Source organism: Suncus etruscus, chromosome 6 (assembly GCF_024139225.1).
Source record: "Suncus etruscus isolate mSunEtr1 chromosome 6, mSunEtr1.pri.cur, whole genome shotgun sequence".
In the NCBI taxonomy this organism is placed as follows: domain Eukaryota; kingdom Metazoa; phylum Chordata; class Mammalia; order Eulipotyphla; family Soricidae; genus Suncus; species Suncus etruscus.
Window position 1 is genome coordinate 50,768,963 of NC_064853.1, and position 26,505 is coordinate 50,795,467.

Consider the following 26,505-nt stretch of genomic DNA (forward strand, 5'->3'; position numbering starts at 1 on the left):
CATTTGCCTTGCATGTGACTGACTTGGATTTGATTTCCAGCATCCCATATGGTCCCCAAGCCTGCCAGGAATAACCCCTGAGTGCAACCAGGTATAACCCAAAAAAACAAAAAGAAACTTAAATATTTTTTGTTTTATTTTGTTTTGTTTTTTCCTTTTTAACCACACCTGGTTGCTTGCCATACTCATTGTTGTAAATCAAGCCTAGATGTTCACATGCAAAGCATGTGCTGGGCTATTTGAGCTGGCTCTGTTTGTTTGTTTGTTTTTGGGTCACACCCGGCTTTACTCCTGGCTATTTGCTCAGAAATCACTCCTGGCAGGCATGGGGGACTATATGGGATGCCGGAATTAGAACCACCTTTGGTCCTCAGTCAGCTGCTTGCAAGGCAAATGCCCTACCGCTGTGCTATCTCTCTGCTCCACCCCTTTTGCTACATCTGGTGACACTCGGGTTACTCCTGGGATGCACTCAGAAATCGGCTCTGGCTTGGGAGACCATATAGGACAGCCGGGGGGGGGGGGGGGTTCAAACCTCTGTCTGTCCTAGGTTAGTGTGTGCAAGGCAAATGCCCTACTACTTGCGCCACTGCTCTGTCCCCTGAGCTGGCTTTCTAACCCTTAAAATTAATCATTTGTTTTTGGCTGAGATGTAGCATTGTATATCTGCATGGATAACATATACATTCTAGTACATTTCAGTATACAATCCGATCATGTGCTTATGCAGTGAACATAGTGGCAAGCTTAATTAACATTTGTCACTTGGGTTGCAATTTTATCTTTTTTTTTTTTTAAGTTTTTTTTGGGGGGAGGCCACACCTGGCTTTGTTCAGGGTGTATTCCTAGCTCTGCATGGAGGGATGACTCTTGGTGGTGCTCAAGAGACCATGGTGAGTGCTGGGGATCAAACCCATTCATTCACATGCAAGATAAGCACCCTATGGGCCCAGAGAGATAGCACAGCGGCATTTGCCTTGCAAGCAGCCGATCCAGGACCAAAGCTGGTTGGTTCAAATCCCGGTGTCCCATATGGTCCCCCGTGCCTGCCAGGAGCTATTTCTGAGCAGACAGCCAGGAGTGACCCCTGAGCACTGCCGGGTGTGGCCCAAAAACCAAAAAAAAAAAAAAAAAAAAAAAAAAAAAAAAACATAAGCACCCTACCCATTGTGTTATCTCTCTGGCCCATACACTTCTTTTTTTTCCTTTCTTTCTTTCTTTTTTTTTTTGGTTTTTGGTTTTTGGGTCTCTCCTGGCAGCGCTCAGGGGTTATTTCTGGCTCTACACTCAGAAATAGCTCCTGGCAGGCCCCGGGAACCACATGGGATGCCGGGATCCAAACCACCATCCTTCTGCATGCAAGGTAAATGCCCTACCTCCATGCTATCTCTCCGGCCCCTGCACTTCTTTTTTTTTATTTTTTTATTTTTTGCACTTCTTTTCTCGATGAGAACTTTTGTTGGGGGGGGGGGTTTGGGTCACAACTGGCGGTGCATGAAAGGCAAACGCCTTACCTCCATGCTATCTTTCCAGACCCTCTTGATGAGAACTTTTATAAATAACTCTCTTAGCAACTTGCAAGCATATAGTAATGTTCATTATAGTCATTTTCTTATGGAGCTTGGTTGGAAAGCCGGGTTGTTTGTTTGCTGGGAAGATGGTGGCTCAGGAACTTGTTCCATAAACAGGATTCTCCCTACAACTTCTATAACCTCTCAGAAGATTGTGAAATTGGGTGTCAGGGTTTGAGCTCCAGCTTTTGATATTCATATTAGCTTTGTCTTTTTCTTGGGGATTTTTGAACTGCACCTAGCTGTGTTCAGGAATCACTCCTGGGGGTGGGGTGTCAGGGGACCATATGCGATGCCAGGGCTCAAACCAAGGGCTTGATTTTTTTTTTTTTGGTTTTTGGGCCACACCCGGTGACGCTCAGAGGTTACTCCTGGCTAGGCGCTCAGAAGTCGCTCCTGGCTTGGGGGACCATATGGGACATCGGGGGATTGAACTGCGGTCCATCCTAGGCTAGCGCTGGCAAGGCAGACACCTTACCTCTAGCGCCACCGCTGCGGCCCTCATTATAGTCATCTTCAATATAGTCATTTTCACTTCAGTGAATCAAATGAGTGGGTTTCATTTCAACAGAGATGGAGGACAGAGAGGGGTTAAGCAGATAGCATTGTAGCTGTGGTACATGGTGTGGCAAGTAGCAGCCTTGGAGGCAGTAGCTGAAGCAGATGCAAGGGACAAAACTTTTGAGGGAGGAGGATGGTCTCAGGGGTTCAGTCAAGTGAATCAGCCCTAAGGCTTTCCTTAGCGCTAGATCCTGGCTAGCTCTGACCTCAACAATATCAATAACTCTGGTTTTAGCGAGGTACACTATGAACTGTGCCAGGGGCTGATCACACCTAGTGAAATTATTTAGGAAGTCTTCCTGGAGGTGTTGCCCTGGAGATGAACTTTTGTTTTTTTGTCACATCCAGCAATGCTCAGATCTTACTTCATCTCTATGCTCTCTGCCTGATTGCATAGCTGTTAGCGGAGTAGACCCAGCACTAACTCCCTAATTGCAGAGTCACATGTGCCCATTTTACCAACTTTAAAATGTGGAATATGGAACTGGAGAGATAGGATAGCATGTAGGGTGCTTGTCTTGCATTTGGCTAACGTGGGTTTGGTTTCCAACATCCCATATGGTTCTCCAAGCACTGCTAGGAGTGATTCCTAAGTGCACAGCTAGAAGTAACCCCTGACTACCACTGGGTGTGGCCCAAAAACAAAGACAGAAAAACAATCTGAAGCACATCACCAAATGTATTAAGAGGTAAGTGCTAAAATATAATATAACATAACACATATAATAACAAATATAATATAACAGAAAATAATTAGGGTTGGAGCAGGGAGGGCAGTTGCCTTGCATGCATCCAACCAGGGTTTGATTCCCGGCATCCCATATAGTTCCCTGAGTCTGCCATGAGTAATTTTTAAGTGCAGAGCCAGGTATAACCCCTGAGCACTGCCAGGTGTGGCCCCAAAATAAAATAACCTAGAGCAGTCCTGGGGAAGTGAGGAAAAGAAGCTCCTGGATTGTAATAGGAAGACTCAGAACTTAGTTTCACCTGGGATCTGGAATGCAGGTTGGGGTGCATGTTGGGAGGCCGGCAACATTGAAAAAGGTTGACGCCATGAAGAGCCAAGTAGGAGGGCCATGTAGACGGAGGGGTGAGCCAGAGCTTATGTTCTATTCCCTCCTCATGAGGACCTGCTCAGCCTCTAAGACCATGAACATAGATTACTTTATCTAAACCTCTGCCTTGCCTGTAGACCCCACTATTCAACCAAGGTTCAGAACCTTGAAAGCCCTTAAACTACTGCTCTTCTCCTAGCCATGGCCACTTTAACTTTCAAAGTCCATCTCCAGAGAGGGAGGTGCAGGGAGTTAAAACATTTTTTTTCAGGATGCCCAAGAGACAGTATAGTGGAAAAGGCCTTTTATACAGCCCATTTGAATTTAATCCTAACATCCCATAGTGTCTCCTGAGCATAGCCAAAGATAAGCCCTGAATACCTTCAGGTGTGACCCCAATGTTCCCCACATTGCAAAAAAAAAACCTTAGATACCAGGAAGACAGCTCCACTGGCAGAAAACATGCTTAGCATGTCGGACACCCTGAGTTTGAGCCCTGGTACTGCAATGGCTACAGCCCAGCAAGGCCCTGCTGGCCCTGGAACACTGATCTGTCCATGGCACTTGCATTGAAGGTGTGAGGCTGTGGGTTGATCCCAGACATGTCTGAGTACAATGCCAAGACAACTGCCATTTGTGATCAGCACTATAAGAAAGGTCCCCTGTAGGGGTCAGAGAGATAGCATGGAGGTAAGGTGTTTGTCTTTCATGCAGAAAGATGGTGGTTTAAATCTTGGCATCCCTTATGGTCCCCTGAGCCTGCCAGGAGTGATTTCTGAGCGTAGAGCCAGAAGTAACCCCTGAGCGTTACCGGGTGTGACCCAAAAACAAAACAAATGAAAAAAGGTCTCCTGGGGCCGGAGAGATGGCATGGAGATAAGGCATTTACCTTTCATGCAGAAGGTCATCGGTTCGAATCCGGCATCCCATATGGTCCCCCGTGCATGCCAGGAGCAATTTCTGAGCACGGAGCCAGGAAAAAACCCTGAGCACTGCTGGGTGTGACCCAAATACCACAAAAAAAAAAAAAAAAAAAAAAAGAAAGAAAAGAAAGAAAAAAGGTCTCCTGTATACCAACCACAACCAGATGTGTGGAAACACAACTAAAATATTTCAAGGCAATGCTGGTGAGCACCACACCAGGTATGAGACTCTTGCAACTGTAATAATAACCAAAACATGGGGAGGGAAGAAAATGAAAAACAAAAATGAAAAGTTCTGTCAAAAATTGAAGTTGTGGGGCCCGGAGAGATAGCACAGCGGCGTTTGCCTTGCAAGCAGCCGATCCAGGACCAAAGGTGGTTGGTTCGAATCCCGGTGTCCCATATGGTCCCCCGTGCCTGCCAGGAGCTATTTCTGAGCAGACAGCCAGGAGTGACCCCTGAGCACTGCCGGGTGTGGCCCAAAAACCAAAAAAAAAAAAAAAAAAATTGAAGTTGTGGGCCCGGAGAGATAGCACAGCGGTGTTTGCCTTGCAAGCAGCCGATCCAGGACCAAAGGTGGTTGGTTCAAATCCCGGTGTCCCATATGGTCCCCCGTGCCTGCCAGGAGCTATTTCTGAGCAGACAGCCAGGAGTAACCCCTGAGCACCACTGGGTGTGACCCAAAAAGCTTAAAAAAAAAAAAAATTGAAGTTGTGTTTGCTCTTTTAAGCCTTAGTTTTCCCTTAAACATGCATCTTGCTTGCTTGTCTTTTTTACTCCTGACTCTATGCTCAGAAATCGCCCCTGGCAGACACTGGGGGCCATATGGGATGCCGGGATTCAAACCACAGTCCTGCATGAAAGGCAAACGCCTTACCTCCATGCTATCTCTCCAGCCCTGCTTGCTTCTCTTGATGTGTTTTTGCTTGCTTATTTCCTTCCACTTTGGAGAAGCCTGTGTTTTCTCTCCATATGTACTTTTCATTTTCTTTCCCCTCACTTCTTGTTTTGGGCCAGAGAGATAGCATGGAGGTAGGGTGTTTGCCTTGCATACAGAAGGATGGTGGTTCGAATTCCGGCATCCCAAATGGTCCCCCGAGCCTGCCAGGAGCAATTTCTGAGCATAGAGGCATGAGTGGCCCCTGAGTGCTGTCGGGTGTAACCCAAAAACCAGAACAACAAAACAAAACAACTGCCTTGTCAGACTGGAGCAGTGGCGCAAGCAGTAGGGTGTCTGCCTCCCACGAGCTAACCTAGGACGGACCGCAATTTGATCCCTCAACATCCCATATGGTCCCCCAAGCCAGAAGCGATTTCTGAGTGCATAGCCAGAAGTAACCCGAGTGTCACTGGGTGTGCCCCCAAAGAAAACCCCAAACTGGCCAGAGAGCTAGCATGGAGGTAAGGCATTTGTCTTGCATGCAGAAGGACGGTGGTTTGAATCCGGGCATCCTATAAGGTCCCCCAAGCTTGCCAGGAGCGATTTCTGAGGGTAGAGCCAGGAGTAGCTGCCAGGTGTGACCCAAAAAACAAAAAACAAAAACAATTTGTCTTCTGAATTTCTCTCTCTCTCTCTCTCTCTCTCTCTCTCTCTCTCTCTCTCTCTCTCTCTCTCTCTCTCTCTCTCTCTCTCTCTCTCTCTCTCATTGTTTTGTTTATTGAAACCATTATGATTGAAAGCATTGTGTCCCCTGAGCCTGCCAGGAGTGATTTCTGAGCGTAGAGCCAGGAGTAACCCCTGAACACTGTCGGGTATGACCCACCCCCCCCAAAAAAAAACCCCAAAACTATCTGGCTTTACTATTTGGTCTCCTGCAATTTTTTTCTTTTTTTTTTCTTTTTTTTTTGGTTTTGGGCCACACCCGGCAGTGCTCAGGGCTTACTCTTGGCTGTCTGCTCAGAAATAGCTCCTGGCAGGCATGGGGGACCATATGGGACACCGGGATTCGAACCAACCACCTTTGGTCCTGCATTGGCTGCTTGCAAGGCAAACACCACTGTGCTATGTCTCCGGGCCCTCCTGCAATTTTTTTCTATGAAGTAAAGGAGATGTATCCTGAATGTCTGTGCTGAGGTTAGATATGACCTAATGTAGGTCCGGATGTTTCCCAAGAGCTGTTGGCTGAGGTGGACTGAACAGAGAAGTGAAAAAACACATTTTTTGGGGGGAGACCGCACCCAGGGATGTTCAGGCTTTGCACTCAGAAACCACTCCTGGCAGGCTCCGGTAATCATATGGGATGACAGGGATCAAATCTGGGTAGATCCCAGGTCAGCTGCTTGCAAGGCAAATGCCCTAAGGTTATGCTATTGCTCCGCCCAGAAAATACACTTCTTGAGTTTATCTCCCTTGCTTCCCAATTTATGAGTCATTGGCAGCAGAGAGAAGTTAACACTGGTAGTGGGATTAATATTGAAATATTATATGCCTAAAACTCAGCTATCGGGCCCGGAGAGATAGCACAGCAGCGTTTGCCTTGCAAGCAGCCAATCCAGGACCAAAGGTAGTTGGTTCGAATCCTGGTGTCCCATATGGTCCCCCATGCCTGCCAGGAGCTATTTCTGAGCAGACAGCCAGGAGTAAGCCCTGAGCACTGCCGGCTGTGGCCCAAAAACCAAAAAAATAAAAAAATAAAACTCAGCTATTGATAACTTTGTAGATCATGATTCTCTAATTAAATAATAAGTTTTTTGTTTTTGGGTTTTGGGTTTTTGGGTCACACCCGGCAGTGCTCAGGGGTTACTCCTGGCTCTATGCTTAGAAATCACTCCTGGCAGGCTCAGGGGACCATATGGGATGCCAGGATTTGAACCACCGACCTGCATGCAAGGCAAATGCTTTACCTTCATGGGTAGAACATTTTTGTCTTGCAAGTGATTGACCTGAGCATGGAGCCAGGAGTAATCCCTAAACAGCACTGGGTGTGGCCCAAAATAACAACAATTTTTTTCTTTTTTTGGTTTTTGGGCCACACCCGGCGGTGCTCAGGGTTACTCCTGGCTGTCTGCTCAGAAATAGCTCCTGGCAGGCACGGGGGACCATATGGGACACCGGGATTCGAACCAACCACCTTAGGTCCTGGATCGGCTGCTTGCAAGGCAAACGCCGCTGTGCTATCTCTTCGGGCCCAACAACAATTTTTTTTAAAGAGATGCTGTTTATGATTGAAGTACAATGTGAACACTTCAAAGAATCCCCAAACCTTTCATGAAGTCTATTTGATTAATTCTCTACATGTCTGTTTTATTTTGGGATATCTGGTAGTTTTCAGAGCTTACTCTATGCTCTATGCTAAGGAATGCCCTGTTCAGGGCACCCCATAGGGTGCCAGAGATTGAACTTGTGTGGGACATGTGCAAAACAAGTGCCCAACAGGGCTGGAGAGATAGCATGGAGGTAGGGCGTTTGCCTTGCATGCAGAAGGACGGTGATTCGAATCCCAGCATCTCATATGGTCCCCCGAGCCTGCCAGGAGTGATTTCTGAGCATAGAGCCAGGAGTAAACCCTCAGCACTGCCACTGCCGGGTGTGACCCAACCCCACCTAAAAAAACCCAAAAACCAAACAAACAAAATAATAAAACAAGTGCCCAACTGGAGAGATAACCATGATCAAAAAGGTGATTTTCCTCAGGTAAGGCTTATCCATTGTACTACAATGTGCTGACCTCTACAATTTCTTCAAATGAGGGAAAATCAACTGCATAATTTTTTTGTTTTTGTTTTGTTTTTGGGTCACACCCAGCAGCACTCAGGGGTTACTCCTGGCTCTACGCTCAGAAATTGCTCCTGGCAGGCTCAGGAACCATATGGGATGCCGGGATTCGAAACACCATCCTTTGGCATGCAAGGCAAACACCTTACCTCCATGCTATCTTTCTGGCCCCATCAACTGCATAATTTATAGAGGGAGCCACACCCAGCAGCACTCAGGGGTTACTATTAGCTCTGCACTCAGAACTTATTCCTGGCAGACTCAGGGAACTATATGGTATGCTGGAGATTGAATCTGGGTCAGCCGAGTGCATCAATCTGGCCCCTCAACTGCATAATTTGTGGTAGTTGAGGACTTCATTCACAATCTCCTCTTAAAAAAGAAGGGGGAGGGAAGAGGAGGAGGAAAAAGAAGAGAGCCTAAACTGCTGTTTTATCTTTTCAGCCCCTCAGAGTTCTTTGCTTGTTTCCTTTTGATTTTGGGCCACACAGAGTGGTGCTCAGGGATTATTTCCGGCTCTATACTCAGGAACCACTCCTGAAAATGCTCAGGGACTACATGGGATGCCAAAGATAGAACCTGGGTCAGCCTTGTACAAAGCAAGTGCTCTACCTGCTGTACTATCCAGCCCTCAGTGTTCTGTTTTGTATTGTTACGAGATGATATATATCATCTGTTTGGCACAAAGCAATCTTAGCATTAAAAATTCTATGTACTTGACTTCACAGATAGTGCTCAGAGGTTACTTCCCAGCTTCATGCTTAAAGGTCGCTCCTGGTAGTGCTGGGGATCAAACCTGGGCCTCCTGCAGGCAAAGAATACCTACCCTTCAGCCTGTTGAACTCTATCTAGCCCAAGAAGTAGTCTTTTGTGGGTATTGGCTCTCTGAAATGATATTCAAGGGGTCAACAGGATTGATTATACCTGGTGGTGCTAGGGAGGTGGGAGCATATGTGGTGTCAGGGACTGAAACCAGGACATTGCTCTAGGACTTGAATCATATCCCTGATCCCTACTCCCTACAGTTTTGTGAAGAAATTAAAGCACTTTTATTTATTTATTTATTTATTTATTTATTTATTTATTTATTTATTTATTTATTTATTTATTTTTGGCTTTTGGGCCACACCCCAGCAGTGCTCAGGGGTCACTCCTGGCTCTGTGCTCAGAAGTCTCTCCTGGCAGGCTTGGGTTCTATATGGGATGCTGGATATCAAACCAGGGTCTGTCCAGTGTTGGCTATTGTTGGCAAATTCCCTATCGCTGTGCTATTGCTCCAGCCCTTTTTTTTCTTTTAAATGAAACAATATAGAGTTTATCAAGCAAAACTTAGAGGGGCTGGAGCAATAGTACAGTGAGTAGGATGTTTGCCTTGTACGTGGCTGACCAGGCTTTGATCTTCGGCATCCCACATGGTCCCCTGAGCACTGCCAGAAGTAATTCCTGAGCACAGAGCCAAGGGCCCGGATGGATAGCACAGCGGTGTTTGCCTTGCAAGCAGCCGATCCAGGACCAAAGGTGGTTGGTTCGAATCCCGGTGTCCCATATGGTCCCCTATGCCTGCCAGGAGCTATTTCTGAGCTGACAGCCAGGAGTAATCCCTGAGCAATGCCGGGTGTGGCCCAAAAACCAAAAAAACAAAAAACAAAAAACAAAAAACAAAAACAAACCCCTGAACATTGCTAGGTGTGATTTAGGAGGTATTGCTGATTTTTTTTTAGGGCCCAAAACCAAATAAAAAAATAAATTAGATAAAAACAGGGCCCGGAGAGATAGCACAGCAGCGTTTGCCTTGCAAGCAGCTGATCCAGGACCAAAGGTGGTTGGTTCGAATCCTGGTGTCCCATATAGTCCCTCGTGCCTGCCAGGAGCTATTTCTGAGCAGACAGCCAGGAGTAAGCCCTGAGCTCTGCCGGGTGTGGCCCAAAAACCAAAAAAAAAAAAAAAAAAAAAAAAGAATTAGATAAAAACAAACAAAAAGCCAACTGCCCAAAAAATTTAGAGGGTGTGAGGAAGAAGAACATATCTGAGAAACAAGGAAATGACATTGGTGTCCAAGGGAGAACACAGGCTTGAAGAACAAGCCTGAAGGGCATGTTCCTGCTCAGGTTATCCCTTCAGACTCCATTTTCCCAGGCCAGAACCTGATTCAGAATCAAGCAGAGAGGGACTACATGCTCAAAGAGGATGCAGTCAAACTACAGCATGTGGAATCTTATGTGAGTCTGCATTCAATCAGATAACTTTGGGGGAAAATGGGGATATCATTAAAGATCTGTACTGAAATGTTTCTGAGTAAAATGATCCCATGTGGGGTTGTGGTAAGGTTCAAGCAGACAGTAGCAAAGATGAAGCAAGAGTGGCCAGGGGTTGGTAATTGCTGAAGCATGTGTCTGATACATAGGAGTTATTACCTTATTTTACTTTGGCATATATTTAAAATTCTCCATAACAAAAAAGGAAGAATACTTTTTCCAAACTAAAGTTACCAAGATTTAGGAACTTGTTAGAAATATGTTGGGAGGGCCAGAGCAATAGTATAGCAGGTAGGGTGCTTGCACACAGTCGACCCAAGTTTGATCCCTGAAATCCCATATTATCCTTCAATTCCTGCCAGGAGTGATCCTTGAGCATTATGTGGCCCTTCCCTCATCCTCGCAAAAAAAAAAAACAAAACAAAACAAAAAAAAAACACATACCTGGGATCAAACCTGGGTCTCTTGCATGCAAAGCATGTGCTCAACCTATTAAGTTCTCTTTAGTCCTGAAAGAATTTGACAGGATTAGAGAGTCTAAACAGGCTTATGATGTTTATCTATGTGAAGCCTACTCTATTTCAGTTGGGTAATGCATGTAGTCCACCACATCACCAGGAATGAATACCTGAGCACAGAATCAAGAATAGTCCTTGAGGGGCCGGGAAGGTGGCGCTAGAGGTAAGGTGTCTGCCTTGCAAGCGCTAGCGTAGGACGGACCGTGTTTCGATCTCCCGGTGTCCCATATGGTCCCCCCAAGCCAGGGGCAACTTCTGAGCGCATAGCCAGGAGTAACCCCTGAGTGTCAAATGGGTATGGCCCCCCCCCCAAAAAAAAAAAAAAGAATAGTCCTTGAGTTAGGTATTGCTGGTTTTGTTTGTTAGTTTGTTTTAGGGCCATTTCTAGCAGTTCTCAGGGCTTACTTCTGGCTCTGTGCTCAGGGATCACTTTGGGTGGGGCTTGAGAGGGATTAAATCCATGGGTGCAGAGAATTAAATCCAGGTTAGCCATATGCAAAGCAAGTGCCTTACCCGTGTACTCATTCTTGCTCCAATCCCCCAATGATAATTTTACAAAATTTTACAAACCTCATGCAAATTTTACAAAATTTCCAAATGCATTTATTTGGGGAAAAATTATGACTGAGTAGGGGGTCAAAAGGTTGGAGCATATGCTTTGCATGTGAGAGTTCAGAGTTTTATCCCTAACATCATATGGTCCCTTGAATACAATCAAGAGCATTGATTATGAGTAGCTACCAAGAACCACTGAGTGTGGCCTCAAATCAAAAAAAGCAAAAAACAAAAATTTGGGGCCGGTGAGGTGGCGCTAGAGGTAAGGTGTCTGCCTTGCAAGTGCTAGCCAAGGAAGGACCGAGGTTCGATCCCCTGGTGTCCCATATGGTCCCTCCAAGCCAGGGGCAATTTCTGAGCTCTTAGCCAGGAGTAACCCCTGAGCATCAAATGGGTGTGGCCCAAAAAACAAACAAAAACAAAACAAAAGACAAAAATTTAATTTCATATTAATTGAGATGTTATAAACACTATTTTTTTTTTTTTTTTTTTTTTTTTTTTTGTTTTTTTTTTTGTTTGTTTTTTTTTTTTTTTTGCGGTTTTTGGGTCACACCCAGCAGTGCTCAGGGGTTATTCCTGGCTCCATGCTCAGAAATTGCTCCTGGCAGGCACGGGGGACCATATGGGACGCTGGGATTCGAACCGATGACCTTCTGCATGAAAGGCAAGCGCCTTACCTCCATGCTATCTCTCCAGCCCCGTTATAAACACTATTTATTAGCACTAAAGTGAAAAAAAAAACACAACAAATTGGATTCAAGCAATTTGGTGTTTGCCCACTTTAAAAAAAGAATTAGGGGCCGGAGAGATAGCATGGAGGTAAGGCATTTGCCTTTCATGCAGGAGGTCATCGGTTCAAATCCCGGTGCCCCATATGGTCCCCCGTGCATGCCAGGAGCAATTTCTGAACCTGGAGCCAGGAATAACCCTTGAGCACTGCCAGGTGTGACCCAAAAACCCAAAAAAAAAAAAAAAAAAAGAATTAAAGAGACAGTTCAGAGGACTGGAGACAACATGCAAGTGCTTCAGTTTCAATCTCTGGCACCATATGTGAATATGCTCAGTCCTTTGAGCTTTCTGTGGCCCAGAGGTAGCATTATTTATATCAATAAGAAGTGGAAACAACCCAACATTCATCTAATGATGAATAATATGAGGGATGCTCCTTCTACAGATATTTGGCAATAAAAGGAGATACATGATGCATGGTTTGCAAATATGCTAAATGAAAGAAACTAGTCACAAGACTATAGATGATACATGCCCTTTAGATGGTCACATCGAGAATAAACTGCCCAAGAGAGACAGTAAGCAGATAAACTAACTGGGAAGAGGAATGGTGAGCCATGCTAACAGGTCTAGGCTTTCATTTTGGAATGATGAAATTATTTGGGAATTAGATACAAGTGAAATACAACCATGTAGGGGCCAGACGATAGCACAGTGGGGAGGCTGATTGCATTGCACATGGTCAACCTGGGTTTAATCCTGGCATCCTGCATGGTCCCCCGAGCACCACCAGGAGTGATTCCTAAGCACAGAAACTAAGAGTAACCCCTGAACACTGCCATGAGTGGAGCCCTCAGAAATTAAAAAAATAAATATAATTAAAAAAATACAACTGAAAAAAAAATACAACTGAGGCAGGAGAGATAGCATGGAGGTAGGGCATGTAGAAGAATGGTGGTTCGATCTCCTGGCGTCCCATATGGTCCCCAAAGCCAGGAGCGATTTCTTTCTTTTTTTTTTTTTTTGGTTTTTGGTTTTTGGGCCACACCCGGCATTGCTCAGGGATTACTCCTGGCTGTCTGCTCAGAAATAGCTCCTGGCAGGTACAGGGGACCGTATGGGACACCAGGATTCGAACCAACCACCTTTGGTCCTGGATCGGCTGCTTGCAAGGCAAACACCGCTGTGCTATCTCTCCGGGCCCTGGGAGTGATTTCAGAGCGCATAGCCAGGAGTAACCCCTGGGCGTCACCAGGTGTGGCCCCAAAAAAGAAAAAAAAAAAAGTTGCCAAGGATTGAATTAGGGTTGACTAGTTGACTACAGGCAAAGCAAGAGCTCTATGTACAAGACTATAGCTTTGATTCCTTAAAGTGTAAGTTTTTTTTTTTTTTTGGTTTTGTTTTGTTTTTGGGCCACACCTGGCAATGCTCAGGGGTTACTCCCGGCTGTCTGCTCAGATATAGCTCCTGGCAGGCACAGGGGACCATATGGGACACCGGGATTTGAACCAACCACCTTTGGTTCTGGATCGGCTGTTTGCAAGGCAAACACCGCTGTGCTATCTCTCCGAGCCAAAAGTGTAAGTTTTTGTTTTGTTTTGTTTTGCTTGCTTGATTTCTTGATTTTTTTTTTCTTGTTTTGGGTTTGAGGCCACACCCAGTGGTGCCCAGGCATTACTCCAGGAATCACTGGAGTACACAGGAATCACTTCTGGTGCGTTCAGGTGGCCAATATGAAATGCCAGGGATTGAACCTGGGTTCGTCATGTACACAGTAAGCACTTTACCTGCTGTACTATCCCTCTAGCACTGTTTCCCCCCCCCCCCCCACTACACTTGTAAGTACTCAGAGATACTTGACTCTATACTCAAGAGTTACTCCAGGGGCTGGACTAATAGCCCAGCAGTAGAGCATTTGCCTTGCACGTGACTGACCTGGGACAGACCCAGGTTCGAACCCTCAGCATCCCATATGATCCCCTGAACCTGCCAGGAACAATTTCTGAGTGCAGTCAGGAGTAACCCAAGTTACTGCCGAGGGTGAGCCAACCTGCCCCCCCCCCCAAAAAAAAGGAGTTATTCCTGGTGAGTTTAGGAGTCCTGGAATAAAATTTGGCAAGGCCATATGCAAGACAAGTATCCTACCTTGGCCAGTTTTATTGTATATAAATTATAACTTTTTTTGTGTGTGTGGTTTTTGGGTCACACCCGGCAGTGCTCAGGGGTTATTTCTGGCTCCAGGCTCAGAAATTGCTCCTGGCAGGCACGGGGGACCATATGGGATGCCGGGATTCAAACCGATGACCTCCTGCATGAAAGGCAAACACCTTACCTCCATGCTATCTCTCCGGCCCCTAATAACTTTTGTTTTTTTTAGGTCACACCGGTGGCACTCGGGGGTTATTCCTGGCTCCATGCTCAGAAATTGCTCCTGGCAGGCTCGGATGATATTGAATGCTGAGATTCGAACCACCATTCGTCCTGGGTCAGCAGAGTGCAAGGCAAACGCCCTGCTTCTGTGCTCTTTCCAGCCCTACATATTAAATTACAATTTCAGAATTTCTTTTTTTTTTTGTTTTTTTGTTTTTTTGTTTTTTTTTGGGCCACACCCGGTAACGCTCAGGGGTTACTCCTGGCTATGTGCTCAGAAGTTGCTCCTGGCTTGGGGGACCATATGGGACACCGGGGGATCGAACTGCAATCCGTCCAAGGCTAGCGCAGGCAAGGCAGGCACCTTACCTTTAGCGCCACCGCCCGGCCCCAATTTCAAAATTTCTTTACTGCTTTCCTTCTGGGAGGGGATGGTTGTCCCTGTATTGTTCATAGTGCTCACTGGGAGTCATACTCGACCTCAGTGCTGGCTGGATATTTTTTTTTTCTTTGGTTTTTGGGCCATACCCGTTTGACGCTCAGGGATTACTCTTGGCTATATTCAGAAATTGCCCCTGGCTTGGGGGGACCGAACTGCTGTCCGTCCTACGCTAGCGCTTGCAAGGCTGACACCTTACCTCTAGCGCCACCTTCCCGGCCCCAACTGGCTGGATAGCTTGTCACTGCAGTGCTTCATACCTGAAAATTTTTCTTTTTGTTTTTCGGGTTACACTCAGTGGTGCTCAGGGGTCACTCCTGGCTTTGCATTCAGAAATAGCTCCTGGCAGACTCGGGGGACCATATGGGATGCCGGGAATCGAACTCTCTTCCATCCTTGGTTGGCCACGTGCAAAGCAAATTGTCCTACCACTGAACTATCTTTCCGGCCCCATACTTGAATTTTTTTTTTTGTTTGTTTTTGGGCCACACCCGGCAATGCTCAGGGGTTACTCCTGGCTGTTTGCTCAGAAATAGCTCCTGGCAGGCACAGGGGACCATATGGGACACCAGAATTCGAACCAAGCACCTTTGGTCCTGGATCGGCTGCTTGCAAGGCAAACGCCGCTGTGCTATCTCTCTGGGCCCAATACTTGAATATTTTGATGCTTGCACCCATGTGGCCCTAAGCCAGTGATAGACCTCACTCTGTGATATCAAGGATCTCAAACAGAATCTAGAACCAAGCTGCATATTGGTCAAACTATGGACCAAACTGGGATCCCCACACTTGAAGAAAGCTGCCTTTAGCCTATAATGTCAACTTTTTTTTTGGGGGGCCACACCTGGTGATGCTCAGGGGTTACTCTTGGCTATGTACTCAGAAATCGCTTCTGGCTTGGGGGACCATATGGGACGCCAGGGGATCGAATCACAGTCTGTTCTAGGTTAGGTTAGCGTGTGCAAGGCAAACACCCTACTGCTTGCACCACCACACCGCCCCTATTGGTTCTTTTGGGTCACACTTGGCAGTGCTCAGGGGTTACTCCTTCATGCTATCTCTCCGGCCCCAGCTTTTAAAGTTTTTGGGAAGGGTTATATTCAGCAATGGCAAATACTGCAGAGGACTTTTTGGTTTTTGAGTCACACCAGGCAGCACTCAGGGGTTCCTCCTGGCTCTATGCTCAGCAATCGCTCCTGGCTAGCTCAGGGGACCATATGGGATGCTGGGATTTGAACCACCATCCTTCAGCATGAAAGGCAAACGCCTTACCTCCATGCTATCTCTCTCCCGAGGACTTTTTGCAATGAACTTACCTTGTTGGAGTTAACGGTAAGTCCTGAAGACACTATGGAGTTTATGTAGCATGAAGGCTGTCCACTCAACCAACTGTCCCTTTCCTTTGTCATTATCACTCCCCTATTTAATCTCAATCATCTGGCAGAATATTAAACAGATTCTGTGATTCCATCTCTCTTGCAATGATTGGCAGACAGTACATTTCTGCCAAAGTCCAGCTGCTGGGGCTTCTGGGAAATAATTCATTATTATTCAAAGGAAAAAAAGAGAAATATGTCTTTTGTTTCTGGACATTATGAATAGTCAAATTGAGCCCTGAGGCAGCTGACTTGGAGGTAAGACTTCAGCAGAGCAAGATTAGAAAGAACCACCATGGTTCATAGAACCACCTTTATCCTGAACTTCTCAAGGAGAAAAATCCTCAGGCTTGAACATCAATCCCCCTACTCCTGTTTTGTTTTTTTTTCTTTTTTTTCTTTTTTTTTTTGGTTTTTGGGCCACACCCGGTAACGCTCAGGGGTTACTCCTGGCTATGTGCTCAGAAGTTGCTCCTGGCTTGGGGGACCATATGGGGCACCGGGGGATCGAACCTCGGTCCGTCCAAGGCTAGCGCAGGCAAGGCAGGCACCTTACCTTTAGCGCCACCGCCCGGCCCCCCCTACTCCTGTTTTTTAATTTAAATTTTTTTTTTTTGGTTTGTTTTTGGACCACACCCAGCAGTGCTGAGGAAATACTGCTGATGGGGCTCAGGTATTCAACCTGGGTTGGTCTTGTGCAAGGCAAACACCAGACCCACTGTACTATTGTTCTTCGGTGCTCCCCTTACCCCTTGCACTGCCTCATTTGTAAAAGCAATCTGGAGGGCCCAAGAGACAGCTCAACAGGCTTAAAGAGCATGCTTTGTATGCAGGTTCAGGTTTGACCCCAGCAGCACATCCCTTGAGCACCAACCTCTCAGCACCACCAAATGTGGCCTAAAAATAAAAAAAAAAAAAAAATCTGGAAATCTTTTTTTTTTTTTTTTTGGTTTTTTTGGGCCACACCCGGCGGTGCTCAGGGTTACTCCTGGCTGTCTGCTCAGAAATAGCTCCTGGCAGGCACGGGGGACCATATGGGACACCGGGATTCGAACCAACCACCTTTGGTCCTAGATCGGCTGCTTGCAGGGCAAACACCGCTGTGCTATCTCTTCGGGCCCAAATCTGGAAATCTTGGGGGCCGAAGAGATAGCATGGAGGTGGGTGTTTGCCTTTCATGCAGAAGGTCATCGGTTCGAATCCCAGCATCCCATATGGTCCCCCGTGCCTGCCAGGAGCAATTTCTGAGCATGGAGCCAGGAGCAACCCCTGAGCACTGCCGGGTGTGACCAAAACACCACAAAAAAAAAAAAAAAACCAAAACCAAAACCAAAAACTTCTTAAAAATCTGGAAATCTTGGGCCAGAGTGATAGCAGAAGCAGCAGGGTGTTTGCCTTGCATTTGGCTGACCTGGGATAGACCTGGGTTTGATTTTTGGCATCCCACATGGTCCCGAGCCTGCCAGGAGAATTTAGGTCTAGGTGTGGCCCCAAAACAAAACCCACCAAAACCGGAAATTTAAATTACCCTATGATACTGATGACTGGGGTAAAGAAGGGCTGGGGGGAGGGAATCCATTGTTCTATTCTACATTCAGTTGGTTCATGTCAGGGATGGCACTAATTATTATCTAAGACTGTTCAATGTCCTCATAGGGAGTGAGGGCAGGATAAGTGGTGGCAATATTCAGGGGCATTTTGCTTAGGGGTTGCTCCTAGCAGTGCTGGGGGAAAAGGTGGAGGTGAGGCTTGGATTTCAAGTGCAAAAGATTAAACCCAGCCCCTCCAAGCAAGGATTATACACCAACCTTTTCTTTTTTTGGATTTTGGGTCACACCCGGAGGTGCTCAGGGGTTACTCCTGTCTCTATGTTCAGAAATCGCTCCTGGCAGGCTGGGAGACCAGCTCGGGATGCTGGGATTCGAACCACCGTCCTTCTGCATGCAAGGCAAACACCCTACCTCCGTGCTATCTCTCCGGCCCCATACACCAAACCTTTGAGCTCTCTGGTACCATCATTTTTGTGGCCTCACCTGCCAAAACTTCTGGCTCTGAACTGAGGAATCATGCCTGGCAGGCTCAGGGACTATTATGTGATGCCAAGGACCAAACCTGCATTGACCACATACAAGGCAGGAGCCCTACCAGCTGCATTACCTCTCTGGCCATTTTTGCAGTTGTTTTTTTTTTTTTTTTTTTCTCTTTTTTTTTGGGGGGGGGGGGTACCATTTTTTTTTTTTTTACCATACTTTTAAGGATTACAGCTTCCTACCTTGACAAACAGGACCATCAGTTGGCCATTTTTCTTTTTTTTTTGGTTTTTGGGTCACACCCAGCAGTGCTCAGGGGTTACTCCTGGCTCTATGCTCAGAAATCGCCCCTGGCAGGCACGGGGGACCATATGGGATGCCGGGATTCGAACCACCGTCTTTCTGCATGAAAGGCAAACGCCTTACCTCCATGCTATCTCTTCGGTCCCTGTTGGCCATTTTTCAAAGATTTAAACCCTTCAGCTCTTTCCCCTTTAGGTAAAGGGTTTATTTGTTTACATTCTGTAAGTGAAAATGTATATTATACTTCACATGAACTTATTCAGTTTTTTTTGGGGGGGAGGCCACACCCAGTGACACTCAGGCCGTCACCTAGCTCCTGGCTTGGGGGGACCATGTGGGATGACGGGGGATCAAACTTCGGTCAATCCTAGGATGGCACACGTAAGGCCTTACGTCCAGTGCCACCACTCCAGCCCCAACTCATTCACATTTTGTTTTGGGTAACCCCCAATGGTGCTTGTGAGGACCATACATAGCATGTACTGGAGGTTGAACCAGGATTGATGACATCCATAGCAAGCACCTGACTTTTGTTACTTTCTTTTTTTTTTTTTTTTGGTTTTTGGGTCACACCCGGCAGCGCTTAGGGGTTACTCTTGGCTCTGTGCTCAGAAATCGCCCCTGGCAGGCACGGGGGACCATATGGGATGCCGGGATTCGAACCACCATCCTTCTGGATGTAAGGCAAACGCTCTTACTTCCATGCTATCTCTCCGGCCCCTTGTTACTTTATTTTTTTGATTTTGGGTCACACCCGGCAGTGCTCAGGGGTTATTCCTGGCTCCAGGCTCAGAAATTGCTCCTGGCAGGCACCGGGGACCATATAGGGCACTGGGATTTGAACCGATGACATCCTGCATGAAAGGCAAACGCCTTACCTCCATGTTATCTCTCAGGCCTGACTTTGTTACTTGTTAACCTCTTGCTCTTCTACTCCAAATGAATTAGAATGGTCTCCATTGTATCTTTTTGGAGCTAGACCAGTTAACCATTGAGATGACTGACACAGTACCACCCATACACCAATAGATTTACTGATGCAGTAATGTTCTCCTGATACAGGGATAACTTAAAAATTAGTAGGGACTACAATCCTGATAAAATTTTAAATGTAGAGCAGCTGTCTTGCTGTAGAGGCTAAAGCTAAAACCACAGATAAAAAATGTGAACTCGTGGGGCCAGAGTGATAACAGCAGTAGGGCGTTTGCCTTGCACGCAGCAACCCAGGACAGATTCCAATTTGATTCCTGGCAGCCCAGTCCAGAGCCTGCCAGGAACTCAAGTGTCTGGGTGTGACCCCCAAACCAAAAAACTAAGTACATTCTCTCTTGGCCTTTTTAGTCCCTGACACAATATCAAGATGAAGAGGATGTCATTGGGAAGACTTGCAGCTCTGAAACCTACCACTTGCATATCTTCACCTGTGGCTATTGAGGCTACCTCAAGCACAAGATAAAGTGCAACCATAGCATCAAAGCCAAGAGTAGGAGCATCATTGGATTGGTTACACGAGGCAGCTTAAAATTGTGTACCAGGGGCCAGAGATAGCATGGAGATAGGGCGTTTGCCTTGCCTTGCGTGCAGGACAGTGATTCGAATCCCAGCATCCCATATGGTCCCCCAAGCCTGCCAGGAGTGATTTCTGAGTGTAGAGGCAGGAGTAACCTGAGCGCTGCCAGGTGACCCCAAAACAAACAAAACACAAAAAATTGTGTACCATATGGTCCACCATGTCAGGAGCAATTTCTGAGCACATAGCTAGGAGTAACCTCTGAGCATCGCCAGGTGTGGCCAAAAAACAAAAAAAATTGTGTACCATAAATTCAGGAATGGATTTTGAGAGAAACTGCCTAAACCCAAGAAGGCAAGCTTGTTGCAGCATCTAGATCATCTTCAGAATTTCAACTATTAGCTGTGTGAATAATTATTTTTAGGAAAAAAACCCAAACACTTCATGAGCTGAAGTGATGGTACAACAGGTAAGGTACTTTAAGTCTTGCATGTAGTCAACCTGTGTTCAGTATCTGGTATGCCATTTATGGTCCCCTACACATGCCAGGATTAAGCCCTGAATATTGGCAGGTGTGACCCAAAAACCCTTCAAGAAGTAATTTAATGCATACCCAACCCCACAACTCTTGAGAGCTTTCCTAGCTCTATAGATTAGATTGTACACTGGCACTTTTACCTCACATCAGAACATAGCCTTGTCCCAAGAGCTGGGAGAAACCATGCTCCCCCACTCCTAGGGAAAAATTCGAGGCAGCATTCCAAGCCAAACTGTATCCAGCTTTATTAAAGATACTTTTCATAAACAATCATGGTATTTCAGGCAGGACATGGGCAGACAATCGTTAACAGTATACAATAACTTTCAAACTCCCTTCTTCAATGGACTACCAAAATCAGAAAGCCACTATAAAACCCAATGACATCTTCATTTGATGCTCTGAACAGGGAAAGTTTAGAGTGAGGGTTGACATTTCACATTTAGCATGTTGTTTAACAACTTTTCACAAGCCGACCCTGACTTTCAGGAAATGAAAGGAAAATGGCAGAATGATCAATCTGAAGACTCACAATCGAAAAAAGGGAACCGTTTTACTTTGAGGGCTGCTGCCTCAGTGGGGGCTCTCAAGTCCAGCCCTAACATCCTGATAATCACTTTTTGGGAGTCCAGGATCAACAGGTCTCTCTGGGTTTAAGGGAGTCGAGTCTATGCTGAAGGCAGAGAGGGAGACAGGACATCAAAACCCATTTTAGTTTTTCCACACCACATGGCATTGGGTGCCAAGGTGGTGAATGTGTCAACATCAAGGAATCCCTCCTCTTGGGAATCAAGAGGAAGCCTCAAAACTGGCGGGGAAAATAATTTCTCCCTAGGGCAGTCCAGCTTTGAAGACTTTCTATTTGTGACTTATGCCCTTCCCCAAACACAACAATGAAGTGTTCTGTGTGCTAACAACATAGCTTTAAAAAAAAAAAAAGTAAAACAAAATTCTGCATTTTTATAAAACTTGATAAAAAATAGTATTTCAAACTGTACAGTCACCAGAAGTACACAGTTATCAAAAATGCACACACTTCACTTGGCATCTCCAGCACCTTCAGCTTTCTGTGCCTAAAAAAAAAAAAAAAAAAAGAAAAAGATCAATACATTCTGAAACCATTTACACTCCATCTCAACATGTTCCTCCCAATTTTATGTTCAACACTGAACTCAACACATTTTCAAAAATGACAAGGCAGGTAACTGTTCCTTTCTGAACCTTATGATAAAATTAGGGAAAAAGCTGATTTACACCAGCACTGATGACCAGAATCATTCTAGTTGGAAAAAGCTATGGTGTAGTACAACTCAACATTTCAGGACAAGGCGCTCATACCAGTGTTCTTCGCTGAATGGCAGAGATAGTGAAGTATCAAACATTTAAGCCAAGAGGAAAAATCACAAGTGAATTCTACTGAAAGGAACGCTTAATGATGTTGATCAAGGAAAAGGCAGTTAAGTAAACAGCTTTTGGGACGAGAAACTGAATGCACGAGCAGACTTTAGGAAAAGAACAGATATACCTGGTCTGTTTTGGCATCTCCGTTTTCTGCAGGATTATTTCCATCCTTGCCAGCATCAGCTTTACCCTTTTTCCCTTTGGGTACCTTCTCTCCCTTCTAAATGGGGGGAGAAAAAAAAAAAAGCTATAGCTTTTCATTCCATATTACCAGAATGTTCTGCTGAATGGTTTATTTGAATACAAACACAAACTACAACACGTAATCCCACACCAAAAGCAACTGATCAAAACGGATCATTTCTGTCTAGAGCACACAAAATTTATCAGAGTATAAATACCCTGGGTATTTAATACCCAAGGACAAAATTTTCTGTTTTTGTTTTTTTTTTTGGGCCACACCTGGCAATGCTCAGGGGTTACTCCTGACTGTCTGCTCAGAAATAGCTCCTGGCAGGCACGGGGGACCATATGGGACACCGGGATTCGAACCAACCACCTAAGGTCCTATATCGGCTGCTTGCATGGCTAACACCGCTGTGCTATCTCTCCGGGCCCGACAAAATTTTCTGTACACTGATGACAGCTATTAAAATATGTGTGCCAATAGAAGTAGTTGTTATTCTTCCTGTAGCACCATGGGAAGGCAGTCAGCCTTACACAATTTCTAGGAGCATCTCCGAGGATCACTCACCTTTGCAGGGGCCTTTTTAGGCTTGGGCTCTGGCTTTGGAGGAGCAGGTTTCTTTTGTTATAGGGGGAGAGAGGAAAATGAGTTATGTGTCAGTACAAAATCCAGAATGAACTCAACTCCAAACCAAATTAGGATACAGTGGTCTAGAAGTCTTTCTTTGCCAAATTTCTGTGGCTTGCTTTAGCCTTCAGAAATCTTAACTTTCCCACTATATCAGAACCAGCAAATTCAGGCAGGTGTTGGTTCACAGTAGACTAAAACAAAAACAGCCACCAACTATAATTTACTGGAAAAGAAATAACCTTTCCAATGCATTTTTTTTTTTAGTCCCAGGGATAAATAAAATTTAAAAGCAGACAACACTTACAGCTGATAACCTTGCAGATCTTCTCTGTGGCTGTTAAAAGAAGAAAAAAAAAAAACCACGTTAGGAAGAGGACAATTTAATTCAATTAAAAATCGTTGGCAATCTGTTCCGACTGTATTCTGAGAGCCTCCTCAGGCCAGGCCAGTATTAGAGGCATAGTTAATGACCAAAGGAATTCAAGCTTTGTAAACCTCTAAATGAGAGTAAGACTTACTTCGTCCTTCACCTTGGCTTTGTCTCCTTTAGCATCCCCTTCAGCCTATAAAAGACGAACAAAAAAGGGTTTTGAAAAAGTTGCAGCTTTGGAGGGCCTGCCAACAAGACTAAGTTCTACAGATTCCTAGGAAAAAAAACACACTAAAGAACATACAAGTCGGTTTTTAGCATCCGAGCCGAGAGAGCAGTTGCCGTGCAAATGGCTCAAGTGCTTGGGAAAAGCTGCAGCGGCGCTCGTTTGGGGAAGCTTGGGGTGTGCGGCGTAGGAGAGACCCAGCTCGCCGGGTCTCAGCTGAGCCAAGCCTGGAAGCGCGGGCTCCGCTCGGCTCGGCCCTGCAGGAGCTAGTTAAGCACGGGGCAGAGCCCGCGCCAGGCAGAAGCAACAGCTGCAGATGGTGCAAGCTAGCCCCCTCCGGGGGCGGGGCCCGGGCGCAGTTGCCATGGCAGCCGTCGAGGGCGGGCGGCGGGAGGCGCGCGCAGCCAGGGGAGCGAGGGGGCGGCGGCGCGGCGCTCACTACTCTGCGCTCGGAGCCGTGGGCGGGGCCTCCGCGAAGCCCCGCCCCTCGCGCCAGCGGTTTTTTGGCGGCAGCGCTCCCCCGCCCGCCAAGCCGAGCGCCGCCTTCCCGCCCTTTCGGGTTTGAATCGCCCGCCCGCGGGAGGGGCGGGGCGGGGCGGGCGCGGTGGGGGAGGGGAGGGGGCGCCGGCCCGCGGGGAGCGCGATAAACAGCCGCCAACATGGCTTCTCCCGCCGCGGCCGCCGCTCCCCCAATATGGCCTCTGGCGCCCGCGGGCATCGGCGCCGCGCAGGGTGCGCCCGGGGCCGCCCGCCGCCGCGAGTCCCGGGGCGGGCGGCGGAGGCTGCTCCCGCACCGCGCGGCGCCACCTCGCGCGCCCTCCAGTCGGGGAGGCGGGGGCGGCGGCGGCATCGGCGGCCCGGCGCCCGGGGCCTCGCGCCACGTACCTTTCTCTTGGGCATGGTGGCGGCGTTGGCGGCGGGCCGCGGAGCGGAGCGGAGGGCGCTGGGCGCGGGTGCACGGGCGGCGGGCGGGCTAGCGGGGCCGGGCCGGGCCGTCCAGGGGTCGCTCTCGCCTCTTCTTCACACTGCTCGGCTCCGGGGGGTTTATAAAGTTTTTATAGCGCTGGGAGCCCCGGACCGGTTAGAACCGGATTTCACCTCCCGCCGCCGCTCATTGGCCCAGCCGGGGTCACGTGGGCGGGGTTTAAACTCACCTCCTCTGGAGGGAGCGGGGAGGGGGCGGGAGGAGGGCGCCCTGCGCGAGACGGCGGCGCCGGGGAGGGGGCGCGGTGGGGGAGGCGGGCGGGCCGGGTGCGAGCGGCGGGCTCCGCGCTCCGCGGGCTCGCGCCAACTACCAACTTGCTCTGCCTTATGCAACGAGCCGCCCACTTCTGCGAGCCGCGCGGCGCTCCGGGCGCATCTCGGGCGGGCGCTCCGCTTCCCGTTCCCACCGGGGCCCGAGGGAAGGTCTTCCGAGGCCTGGCCGCGCCGCGCCGCCGGACTTGGGCGGGAGGAAGCGGGCGCCGGGAGGCCCCGGCCGCGGCTCCTCGAGCCACCGCTGGCACCCCAGTGGGGAGCGGGCGGGCGCGCGCGCGCCGCTCCAAGCCGCCAGCTACTCCGGGAACCTTCCTCGCACCTCACCTGGAGGCGGCCCCGCCGAGTTGGGGCCGGGCTCCAGGGCACTTCGCGCGCGGAGGCGCCGCTCGGGCGCAGCGGGGCAGGTGGAGCTGTCCTTTCAGCACCCGCGGCCAACCGCTGTCTCCCCAAGTGCCGGCGGAGCCCCCGCTAGCAGCCGCGGCCCGCCCGGACCTCAGGCCTGCAAGGTCCCGCGGCCCTCCCGCCACGGCCCTTCCCCCTCCGCCCCGCGGCCCCCACCCCGGCCACCGAGCCGGGCGCCGCGGACGCAGCTGGCGAGTCCCTCCCGCTCGCTGGCAGGCGGCTTCCCGGCCCGAGCCAGCCCGGGAGGCGGTGCAGGAGCGCCGGGATTAGGAGCGAGCAGGAGGAACAGGTGTTGGAAGGCGCAGGGCTCTTCCGAGGCTCCTGCCGCCAGCCCGGCGCACCTGAAGGGACCTTCCCGCGGCACGTCCACAAACAAGTTCGACATCGGAGTTTTTGAGATTCTATTTGACACCCGGGACAGCACAAGAACACCATAAATATCCCCCAGCCGCGGCCCGGCCGGCGCTCAGGTGGGAGGACACTTAAACGGGACCCACTCAAATTTCTTGAAGCCGGGTTTGCAGCTGGATTGTATATATCAGACCGGTAGAAAGCAACCACGGCCAAGTTCAAGTCATTTGTCCCCCTGGCTCCTGGGCAGCCATGGCTCCTTAGTGCTTCGTTCTGCCCCTAAGATGGCTCCTGGGCCATCTCATCTCGACTCGACTCGACTCAACCCATCCCATCCCACCCCACCCCACCCTACCCTACCTTTCCCAGAATCTAGGTCCTTGGGCCAAAGAGAGATGCCAGCCCCATTAATCACCAATAATCTCAATCCTATTTGGTAAAGCGCACAGAACGGAGGCAGGCCTCAACAGCCATGATCACAGGGCAGATCCCCTTTGCTGCCTCCAGCCCCTCATTCCCGCCTTAATTGTAAGGCTCCGCGTTATAGCCACATAATTCATGCCTTCCTAATTAAAGCTGTCAGCAGCCCCACTGTAAAGCTGGAAAATGTACAGCACCTGCTCTCTGGGAACCTTGTGCCAGGATTGGTGGTAGGGAGTGCCAGGTGTGCGGAGGGGGCTTGCCAAAGGCTGCATTGATTGGCTTTGCGATCGCCGTGTCTGACATGCTTAATTCTGAGAGCAAAGATGATGCCAAAGGGTCTGTGGCGCCAGGTATCCAGGTATGGATAAGGGGAAGAGAAGGCTGGCTCATGGGGAGGGCTTGAAGGGTGTGCTCCTAGCACTGCTAGCAAAACCTCACCTTTCCCCTAGAGGGAGGTGCTGGAGACACAGTAGTGTTTGGTGTTTGGTTGGCATAACTGGCTGGTGCTTGTTGCACTGGGTACCTGAAACAAAGCTGTTCAGAGCTCTTCAAAGGCACTAATTCTCTCAGCATCTCTGCCTCTAGGTCTACCAGGGTGAGTGAGTGAAGGGAAAGGACACAGCCCCTTGACTCTGCCCTCTTCTTTCTGCTAGACAGTGCTGGTCCTCACAAGCAGAGATGGCTATATAGAGAACAGACCATCTCAAGAACTACTCAGAAGGCCAGGAAAAACTGCTAAGAAGCCTCAAGGGTTGAGGTGATGAAAAGTGAAGTTTGAGAGGGTGAGAGAGGACTGACTCAGGGGAAAGA

At 48.2% G+C, this 26,505-nt stretch overlaps 1 protein-coding gene across 1 annotated transcript; it reads right to left on the bottom strand.

Moving 5' to 3' along the window:
* Window positions 1-20,676: 20,676 nt before the first annotated feature.
* Window positions 20,677-24,177, bottom strand: HMGN2 (high mobility group nucleosomal binding domain 2). Its single transcript, XM_049775136.1, has 6 exons — window positions 24,148-24,177; window positions 23,185-23,229; window positions 22,971-23,000; window positions 22,604-22,654; window positions 21,974-22,069; window positions 20,677-21,521 (listed from the first exon to the last, which is right to left on the bottom strand). The coding sequence occupies exons 1-6, from the start codon at window positions 24,160-24,162 to the stop codon at window positions 21,486-21,488; spliced, it is 273 nt and encodes a 90-aa protein (XP_049631093.1). The 5' UTR covers window positions 24,163-24,177; the 3' UTR covers window positions 20,677-21,485.
* Window positions 24,178-26,505: the final 2,328 nt, after the last annotated feature.